An 11,250-nucleotide genomic window follows, 5' to 3' on the forward strand; every position below is an offset into this window, starting at 1 on the left:
TCTTTTGCTTGAGGACAAGCAAACCTCTAAGTTTGGTGAGTTTATCTGAGATCACTAAGATCATGGCTCCCAAAGGAAAACAACCCACTCCAAGAGGCAAGAAAGAGAGCGTTCCAAAACCACTTTGGAATCAAGGGAAGTTCTTATCTAAAGAACATTCAGACCATTATCTTAAAGTAATGGGTCTGAGATCAGTGATCCTGGAAGTTAGATTCGATCTGAAAGAAGATGAATATCCGGAGATCCAGGAGCAAATTCGAATCAAGAACTGGGAAGTCCTAGCTAATCCTGAAACGAAAGTAGGAAGGAACATGGTCCAGGAGTTCTATGCTAATATGTGGCAGACTGACAAGCAAAAACTATCTGGAACTGCCTTCTATGAATTTCGGACTATGGTCAGAGGGAAGATTGTTCATACCACCCCTGACAAGATCAGAGAATGATCCATTGTATCATGATGGGAAAGGAAGTGGAGGTTCATCAGTTGATTTCAGCTGAACTCTACAAAATTGATAACAAAAATTCTAAAGAGGCTAGGTTGGCTTATCCAAGTGTGATTTCTTTGCTCTGCAAGGACGCCGGAGTAAGAATGGGAATAACTGAGTACATCTCAGTTGAGAAGCCAATCACCAAGGCATCAATGGAAAAACAACAAGTACAGGATGATCCCATCAAGAAGAAAACGCAGGAATTTCTCCCAGAAATCCCTCAATTTGAATACTGGGAGTATCTTGAGATGTCTGTTACCAAGATACGGGAAGCTATGGAGCAAATAATAAAAGAACAGAAGGAACACGGTCAAATGCTGACCTATATGTTTAAAGAACAAGAGGAGCAGGGGCGTGACTTAAGGGAATTGAAGCGCCAAAAGTCTTCTCTTGTAGGACCAAGCACCCTAAGGATCAGAGGAACCCTCGTGCCCCCAGAATAAAGGTTGTTAATTTCCAATTTCTGCCTTAACTCTGTGACAGTGTCCTTATAAAAGTTTACCTTAGAAGTCATACAGTAGTAATTAGTATCTATTTTGATTTTATCTCCAATTAAGCTATAGTTTATTTTTCTCATCATCAGCAAACATGAATAAAGTAGTAGATCTTTTGAATAAGAGGCAATAAAATTTCGAGTTTAATAAGAGAAATTCTAATTAGTTAAATGTGGTGGCAATGCTTTCTGTCTTCTGAATAAATGCTTGAACAGTGCATATGTCTTTTGAATTTGTTGTTTAAGACTGTTAAATATGTTGGCTCTTGAAAGAATGATGAACATGAGACATGCTATTGATGATCTGAAAAATCATAAAAATGATTCTTGAAGCAAGAAAAAGCAGCAAAGAACAAAGCTTGCATTCAAAAAAAAAAAAAGAGAGAGAGAAAAAGCAAGCAGAAAAAGCCAATAACCCTTAAAACCAAAAGGCAAGGGCAAATAAAAGGGATCCCAAGGCTTTGAGCATCAGTGGATAGGAGGGCCTAAAGGAATAAAATCCTGGTCTAAGCGGCTAAACCAAGCTGTCCCTAACCATGTGCTTGTGGCGTGAAGGTGTCAAGTGAAAACTTGAGACTGAGCGGTTAAAGTCAAGGTCCAAAGCAAAAAGAAGAGTGTGCTTAAGAACTCTGGACACCTCTAATTGGGGACTTTAGCAAAGCTGAGTCACAATCTAAAAGGTTCACCCAATTATGTGTCTGTGGCATTTATGTATCCGGTGGTAATACTGGAAAACAAAGTGCTTAGGGCCACGGCCAAGACTCATAAAATAGCTGTGTTCAAGAATCATCACACTGAAATAGGAGAATCAATAGCACTATCTAAATTCTAAATTCACACTCAAAGTGGATTTTCTGGAGCTACAGAACTTGAAATGGCATGCTTCCAATTGCGTTGGAAAGTAGACATCCAGGGCTTTCCAGAAATATATAATAGTCCATACTTTGCACAAGGATAGATGACGTAAACTGGCGTTCAACGCCAGTTCTCTGCCCAATTCTGGCGTCCAGAGCCAGAAAAGGATCAAAAGCTGGAGTTGAACGCCCAAACTGGCATAAAAACTGGCGTTCAACTCCACAAATGGCCTCTGCACGTGAATTGCTTAAATCTCAGTCCAGCACACACCAAGTGGGCCCCAGAAGTGGATCTCTGCATCATCCATCATAGTCTTCTCATCTTTCATTTTTTTTTTGTTTATTGCATTTGCATACTTTTATTCATTGCATTTTAATTTTGTTCTTATAGCTTGTTCTTCTTTTCCTTTCTAAGTTTCTTACTTTAATAATGGTGTTGAATTCTCCTACTCAATTGTTGAGAATTTCTTGGTTAGTTTTGGTACTTCTTGACTTGTTTGATATTGTTGGGTGATGAAACTGTTAAAGCAATGCTAACCTTTGATGACTCTTGTGTTCTTTGTGCATTGACATGAACTTTTAATGTCTTTCATGACCCACTCATTCCTATTTGAACTTGATGCTTCTGAGTGTTCTCTTCATGTTATTTACTTATGCCTTGATTTTACTCTTGCATCAAGTATTATTGATATGCCTTAAATTATATTGCTCTTTCATCTACATGTTATAGCTGCCATGGAGTTGAGAACCTTATTCTTATTTGGCAATAGCCCCCGCCTATGTTCTATTTACTTTGATATCTTTGTTGTAGGCTTAATTTTCTTTCTTTTTCTTTCTTTTTAGGTTGGCCACCGAAAGGAAAAGGAAAAGCTTTTAAATGGGGCAACAAACAAGTTCACTCGCACAATCATTTGAAGAAGCTCATCAGTTGTAGCGACCCGTCCACCTTGCTCTTCTTTGCATGCACTGAGGATGGTGCATTCTTTAAGTGTGGGGAGGTCAATACCGACTTCCGTGGATTAGTTATTTTCATCTCAACACCAATGTTTAATTTTCTTTGTTAAATTAGTTGTTGCATTTGCATGTTTGATTGCATGTTTGTTTGATTTGGTGCATGTTCTTCTACCACTACTTGGTTGGAGTGATAAGTTCTTTTCCAAGAAACTATTTTATAGAATTTCACTAATTTAGTTAAAATTTTTGTTAAACTTTGCTTGAAGAATTTAATTTGGAACATGGTTTAGAGCTCGAACACACAAAACCAGTGAGATTTTGAGCCTATTTGATTGGTTGCATTTTATCAACCAATCTTTATTTTGGTGTGTGTTGTTTTCTCTAAAATTGTGATCTTTGTCTTGTTTAATTCTATATTTTCATGATTTGATGTATGCATGCACTTATGTGATTGAGGCCTTTATTTCACTATAGCTTACATACCCATATGGCCTTACCCCTTTTCATTATCCTTTGCAAACCAATGTTGAGCCTTTTAACCCCATTTGTTCTTTACTTTAGCTCATCACTAACTCTAAGCAAAAAATAATAATGTCCTTAATTTGAATCCTTGGTTAGCTTAGACTAGTGACTGTGTACATGAATTAAGTGTGGGAAAATTGAGTATGGTAACATTAGGTTTGGGATTGAGTATGTTAGACTTTTTTGTGAAAATGTGAAAAGATAGTTGAGCACATATTCTTGAATTCAATACCTTAATCGTATGCATTGAGAAAAACAAAAGAAAAGAAAAAAAAAGGTATAAAAAGAAAAAAAAAGAGAAAAAGAAAAGAAAAACAACAAGCACTAAAAAGGGGATAAAATGCCCCAAAGTAAGTGTTGGTAGCAATGCATATGTACTGTACTCAAGTTGGAATACATGAATATGTGGTAAACATAGTTAATGGGTAGTTAGATTTTGTATTTCTGATTGTATGTTTTGAGGAGAAGTAAATAAAAATAGAAATTCAATCTAAATTTAAGAAGAATTTGGAGTAGAAACTTAAAACCTAGAGAGAGTAAAAAACTATATCTAAAAGCTAATAATGTTGTATGAAGTGTGAATGAGTGATCCCCCCATCCAGCTCCACTCTGCAACATCTAAGCTTCACTTTCGGGCTTGAAACTGGGCCAAAAACAGCTCAGAAATCGTCCCCAGCGTCTTCTATTCAATGCAGCACAAGACGCTTTGTCACGCATACGCGTCGCTGGTCTTCTGCGCTTGTCACCCGTACGCGTCAGTCACGCGTACGCATTACTGTGCGACTTTGCTGGTCACGCGTACGCATCAGTCACACGTACGCGTCGTTGTAAAATACTCCAAGTCACGTGCACGCGTCAGCCATGCGTGCGCGTCGATCCTCGCTGCTCAACTCCTTAGTTTCCTGTGTTCCTTCCACCTTTGCATGCTTCCTTTCCATTCTCTAAGCCATTCCTGCCCTGGAGAACCTGAAAACACTAAACACACATATCACGGCATCGAATGGTAATAAGAGAGGATTAAAATGTTAGTAATTTAAGGCCAAAGAAGCATGTTTTCAATCAAAGGACAGAATTAAGAAGGAAAATGTAAAACATGCGATTTCTCTACATAAGTGCGAGAATAGTGGATAAAATCCACTCAATTCAGCATAAAATGTACCACGAAATAGTGGTGCATCACTCACTTCCTTGTCAACATGGTTGTTTGACATAGAAATCATCTCAACCTCTAGAGACCTATCCTATAAAATAGCCAATCCACCCCCCTTTTGTCTTTCATCACCTCTGCAGTCCATACCAATAATGTTGTTCATTCCACCCTTATTTCTTAATCTCATCATCTCATTCGCCTTTTTCCTAGTCTCCATTAAGAAGACTAGGTTGGGAGTTTGTTGTTTAATAAGTTTGTTTAGAGCTCTAATTGCCCATGAGTTTCCAAGCCCACGACAATTCCATCTTAAGATCTTCATTGGTCTCGGCGGGCCTGCTCTGCAGCCTCCACCATTTCTGTTTTGTTTCCTGAGAATTGCTTTTCGGACTTTGTCTCCCCACTCTCAATCTCCATCTCATCTCTGTCAATTGTCTTCCTTTTTTGTGCCTTGTTTTCTTTTTCTATTTTTCTCTCTGTATCATTTGGTATTTCTCTGGCTTGTTTCTTCCATCTCTTTGTTGTGCTTGCATTCTCTCCTTTGCTTGAGTTTGTAATTTCTTGAAGCGAAATCCCATCTTCTTTCTTCTTTTTCCCATCTTTCTAGTTTTCTTCCTCTTTAGTCTCCTTATTCTCCTTCACACTCATTTTCAAGTCTGACATTGTTTTTTTTTTTGGCTTGTTCTTCCTCTTGTTTATTGATTTCTATGGATCTTTATGTTGTAAACTCATGGAATTCCTTCCCCTTTTTGATCCCATCCTCCAGATTCCTCTTCGATGAAGAGGTTTTTGAAAGTGTTATCATAGGGAGCTAGCTGTTACCTTCTCCAATGTTGGTTTCAAAAGAGTCCACCATTGACAGGCATACCTGTTTTTCCATTAGTTTCTCTGTGATTCTTGCTTTACGCTTTCCTTCTTCCTTCTTCCTTATTTTCTTCTTGTTGTTTTGAATTTGTTCTACTATTTATTATATCAACTCTAACACTAGTAATATCTGCTTTTATCCAGGGATAAAGAGATTTGGATTTATGCATACCTCTTTCCTCATCTTGTTTTTCTTTTTCACAGTTGTTTTCTTCATGTCCTGCTCTTTCATAGTAGTAGCGAACTGTTGGTAATCTTTCATACTTGAAATTTACCCATGTAAGGCCATCCTTCTTGCTCCCCACGTTTGTTCCTTTCATGAAGGATGTGTTAATACTCATTCTGACAGTTGCTTTGATGAATCTGACTTGGTCTTTTCCTACTTCAAACAGCTCGTAGCTCACTACATCTCCTATACAGGCGGCTATCTTTTCTCCAAGTTTTTTTGTTTTGCAGTGTTTTGGGAGGTTCCAAATTTGCATTTTCGTCTCCATCTTATCTAGGCCTTTGTCTATCTAATATTCAGCTCTCTCCCATTTCTTCACTAGCAGCTAGACATTCCTGAAGAACCATGGATTTTCTTTTAGCACCTTGTTCAAATCTACCTCCTTATTGAAGAAGAACTGATAGATTAGGTTGAACTTCTATAACTCTAAAGCCTGGTTTCCTCCATATATTGGATAGTGCTGTCTGGATCTATGTAACATTGCATGTTTGGACACTTTCTGAGATTTGTCTTCGTCATACACGATAAGTGTTTCTTCCTTGTCAGATTCTTGTTCTATTGGTTCCACGTATTCTTCTTCGTCAACCATTATTTGTACTCCACCTCGTTGGGACACATACTTTCCACTCCACTAGTTATCACTAGTGAAGACTCTTCACACGATGTATTTACTCCACCTCGTTAGGACACATACTTTTCACTCCACTAGGCAGTGTTTGGTTAGTGTCTTTTAGGCACAAAGACAGAGACACAAATACATAGAGATAGATAGACACAAAATACACAAATTTTTTTATTATGTTTGGTCATAGTGTACAAGACACTCTTATTTAAATCAAATATCATTTTTGTCCCTATACTGTATCCACCACTGTCATCATTGCTTTCCACCACCATCATTGATTTTTCTACCATCCAAATTACTATCATCAACGTCTCTAATTCATAAGCAATTCAATAATTAAAAAAAATAAACAAAAAATAAAAAATAAAAAGAAGATGAGAAGGAGGCAGCAATTGGACTTTCTTGTGTTCCATTACCATTATCATGAAATACAATTTTTTAAGAAAAAGTGGTGGCTCATTTTGTGTAACTTTTTTTCATCATCCAAACTCATTGTCGCCACGGCTGAAGAAGAGGCAGATCTAAAAGCAGCACAATCTGAAAAACATAAAGGCAGAAGCACATGGATGAGGCAGATAGAAGAGCACATACAGATCTGGAGATGAAGTAAGAGAAGAATCGACATGAAGACCAGATCTGCTCTCTGGAGCGTGAAAAAGATGATTGGTAAAAGAAGAAAGAAGAACAGAAGAGAGAAGAAAAAAAGATGATGATAATTAAATCTGCTATATGGGACATGAAGAATATGAAGAGGATAGACGAAGATGAAAGAAGAACAGAAAGAGGGAAGAGAAAAGAGATTAAAAAAGAAGAGTGTTAATAGTATAGGATAAGTATGAAATTTTTAAAAAATAATAAGGATAGAATTGTCCAAAACTTTAATTCAATATGTGTCTCAAGCCAAAAATGTGTCTTAACATTTTGAGAAGACACAAAATACATGTTTTTTGTGAGTAACCGTGTCTTAAAAAAATTGTCTCAACAAACAAACGGTGAACATGTCCTACCATGTCCATGTCTCTCGTGGACATAGACAGTATTACGGACAGTAACACTACACTCTTCAAACCCTAGGAGAGGCTCCCAAGGACGTGAGGAGAGAGGATGTATAGGAAAAAAAAACAACAAAGTTTGTGTGGTGCGTTATACTTGGCTTAAGGGCTTGTTTGGGTGAGCTTTTAAAAAAAGATCTTTTTTTGAGTTATCTTTTTTTAAAAGATCTTATAGAGAAGTAAAAGTAATTTTATGTTTGGATATCTCATATAAAAAGGTCTTTTTATCTATCAATTATGTTTGGGTATAACAGTATAAAAGTATTTTTTTGTTCATTTATTACATGAAAAACATCTTTTTTTTTTAAGGAAAAAAGATCTTTTAAAAAAAAATGTAAATTACAACTTCTCAAAAAAGATCTTTTTTTGATTTTACTAGTGCTTTTACTTTTACTACTAGAAATTTGCCAAACACGTTAAAAAATAAAAAAAGACAACAAAATAATGGCGCCCAAACATGCACTAAGTTTAGGATTCTTATATTTTGGTAGTCCAAAAAGAAATAAAAACAAAACCTATATTGAATTATTAAAATACAGATAAAGGAAAAACAAGTAAAACAGGGAGAAAACAACTATGACAAAAGAAAGAGCATTAAGATAGAGCATGGAACTCATCAAATCTACAGAATAAATCACGATACACATGTACATCTCTAAGCGAATACAAAACATGTGAATTTGAGTAGACAAATACATATAAGTCACAACGCCAACCAACTCAACTACTATATATACATCAATCTGCCGCTTTCTAATTAATAAGTAACTGGAGCCTAGGTTAATTCCTTGGCCTGTGTCCATTGCTATCATATCATTTATCTGGATATTCACTTAATGGGAAGGACCTAATTAGAAACAATGACGATAAAAAATAGCATTGTTCTTGGTTTTTAATCCGTGCACCAAAAGTGCCTAGCCTAGCCTAGCCACGCAAAGGGAAAATTGGTTTGAAATCAGATTTTGGAAGGGGGACTTCATGGAACCAATCATGAAGAAGGGCCTCTTCTGCACTTATCCTCTGGAAAACAACAAACCAACAAACAATTCAGACAGTTATTATTCAGTTCACATCACGAAAAGACAATTAGAATTCATTTAATTAACAACATTTACCTCTTCGGGATTGTAAGTAAGAAGCTTCTTCAACAAGTCGAATCCTAGCTCAGACAGAACTGGTGAACCAGTAAAAGATGTGGCTGGAAATTTCTTCCTTAGCATATTGTACCTGAAATAGAAATCATCTATGGTCAAAATCCTTAGCATATTGTATCAAAGAATAACGGTTGTAGAGAGGGAAAATAAGAAGAGGTAGTGTACTTACGGTTGTTTAACAAATTTTGCTTTAGGACCAGGTAATTTAGATAAGCCCGGCCAAATCTTCTCATCAGGTGTACCCAGGGTCCTAAAAATCTGCAACGTGCAAACAGTAACAACAAAGAAATGTCAATAGGATTCTCCAGAAGATACTAAACAGACATTATGATTTAAGAAAAAGTCTAGGGGGCCAGCAACTTTTGTGTTTTCTGGCCAGCACTTAACCTGAGTTGAGTAATAATAACCTTATCAATTTGTTCAAGTTCTGTTCTACCCGTGAACAGAGGTTCCCTGGCAACAAACTCGGCCATTATGCAACCCACTGACCACATGTCAATTGCGGTTGAATATTCCTTAGCTCCTAACAAAAGCTCTGGAGCCCTGCACATAGTAGCAATTCCCCTTCGTTAGTTTGACATGAATACCATGCTCTACAGAACTCATAAACAAAAATCAACACAAAATTGGAAAGTATAACTGTGACAATGCAACTCACCTGTACCATAGTGTCACAACAATAGGCGTATATGGCTTCAGTGGGCTTCCAAACTGCCGGGACAACCCAAAGTCACATATTTTCAGCTTCCCCTTGTCGCTCAGCAGAATGTTTGATGTCTTTAAGTCCCTATGGAGAACCCAATTGTCATGGAGATACTTGACACCTTCAAGAAGTTGCAGCATCAAAGATTTTATTTCACCCATACTGAAGGGCTGCTTCTTTGCCTCCATCAGTCCCTTAAGGTCATGCTCCATGTACTCCATCACCATGAAAGTACCATCATAACTATCCACAACTACTTCTTTAACATCCACAATGGCGGGGTGATCAAAAGACAAGAGAATGTTAATTTCCCTCAAGGATGACAATGGAAAGCCATCCCTTTCTATATTCATCTTCACCTTCTTCAATGCTACTATTTCTCCGGTCTTCTTATCCCTAGCCTTATAGACAACACCATAAGTTCCTTCGTTGATTTTCTTAATCATTTCAAACTCACACACACTTCTACAACTCTGAAGCATGTTTATATTTCTCTGCGGGTGCATTAAACCGGCATCTTCATCAGAATCACATGCATAATCACCAACATCACTCTGTTCCTCATCATCGACCATGAAGTCAGTAGGGAATTCCTTTTCAGAATCACTACCATCAAAACGGCCCCCACTATTATCTCGTCCATTGCTTCCTGAGGATCTAGTGATTGTGCTTTCTGAACATTCTCTTTGAAATTCACCAATCTCAGGACTTGGCTTCACTTTGCCAAAATTAAATTCAGCAACAGCACCCACCGGTGATTGACCATCAGAAGCCCATCTAGACATTTTGATGTTCCACCCTTGGGCATTGTTCTCTTCATCTGCTTCTTGGTCATCATGCCCTGGCTGCAAGACACAAGATGAATTTTGTGGAGGCATCCTAGAGACACCCCCATGCAAACGACCATCTTGTACGGGGCTTGTCAACAGAGTTGGACAGGAGTGAGACACAGTAGTAACCTGTGTGACCCCTTTTTTGGAGGGGATCACTCCTTCCTTCTCTGGTAGATCCCACACAATCGGAGAAAATTTTCTTCTCTTTCCCGGTGGTGGCAAGACCTCATCTCCATCAACTGCTTTAAACCCTGAGGCAGGTTCATAGTCACGCACCCCAGGCTCGACACAGAGCTCACCTTCCTCTCTCTCCTCTTTTCCAACATGAAACCCATTCTGTACAGAACCATTCCTACAGTGATCAAGCTCCTTGATGGAACTCTCCCTGTAAGATTCTCTTCTCAGAACAACACCTTTTCGCCCTGCCGCCATTTGATAGTCACAAGCACAATTCCTCTCAATCAGTAAACCAATTTATTGAGGAAAATATGTATTCAATCCAAAAACCCCTTTAAAATCTCAAATTTCCAACCCTAACCCCAAAAATAGAATCAATATTCGATTAGGTTTTCAATAATTCACATAACCCAATCAAGAACACGAAAGGTTCAATTACAATAACTTATCTTATCCTTCTTTTCCTCAATACAGCCAACAGTGAATTGTATCAAATCGGGGGAAAGTAACAGCATATGAAGAATACACAAAAATATCAAATTGAGAATTAAGAACAAAAACACAAACACAACATTAATTAAAAAAAGCAACCGGAGATCAAAGATAAAAAAAATTAGGGCATGGATAGGGAAATCGAGAGGAGATCGATCGGGAACAAAACCCTAGGTAGTGGTTGGTTCGTCTTGATGGTTATTATTTTTCAGAGGTTTCGAATGGCCTTACCGGCGGCGAGACGACAGAGAAAAGAACTGATGAAGGAGAACGAAGGAATGAACGAAAGTAGCGAAGGGTCTCTGCGATCGATGATTCGAGAGAAGTTTTTGCCAGCAGCCTTTCAAGTTTCAGTTTCAGCTGTGTTGTTAGTTCATGTTTGACGCTGTTTTCTGTTATTTAATGGGGTGTGAGATTTTTTTAAAATATCACGTTGCAACTTGCGAGCAGAGAGGGCGGCCCAATTATTCTATGCTAGTCGGTGGCTTTTACGCGTATTCTATCTTTCCGAGTTTGGCTGTTTGGCAATTGGATTCATATGTGGTTTCCTATTTTCAGTTTTCAGTTGGAGAACCGAATGCATAGTTGACCCCGTCATAGGACTGAGTTATTGGGTTATTGATTTAATTAATGGGTCATTAATTTATTCAGTTGTTTAGTTATAAT

General features: G+C 37.7%; 1 protein-coding gene across 3 annotated transcripts; it reads right to left on the reverse strand.

The window, feature by feature from the left end:
* Nucleotides 7,801-11,048, reverse strand: LOC107631496 (cyclin-dependent kinase G-2). 3 transcript variants are annotated; one of them, XM_021122435.1, is made up of 6 exons: nt 10,816-11,033; nt 9,038-10,337; nt 8,787-8,922; nt 8,549-8,637; nt 8,341-8,452; nt 7,801-8,245 (listed from the first exon to the last, which is right to left on the reverse strand). In XM_021122435.1, the coding sequence occupies exons 2-6, from the start codon at nt 9,958-9,960 to the stop codon at nt 8,150-8,152; spliced, it is 1,356 nt and encodes a 451-aa protein (XP_020978094.1). In that variant the 5' UTR covers nt 9,961-10,337; nt 10,816-11,033; the 3' UTR covers nt 7,801-8,149. The 3 variants fall into 3 exon arrangements, 2 of the variants coding, with proteins under 2 accessions (XP_020978094.1, XP_016190445.1); XR_002362151.1 differs by having other exon boundaries at nt 8,341-8,468; nt 9,038-11,048; XM_016334959.2 differs by having other exon boundaries at nt 9,038-11,040.

The sequence above is a fragment of the Arachis ipaensis genome, chromosome B01 (assembly GCF_000816755.2).
Source record: "Arachis ipaensis cultivar K30076 chromosome B01, Araip1.1, whole genome shotgun sequence".
In the NCBI taxonomy this organism is placed as follows: Eukaryota; Viridiplantae; Streptophyta; class Magnoliopsida; order Fabales; family Fabaceae; genus Arachis; species Arachis ipaensis.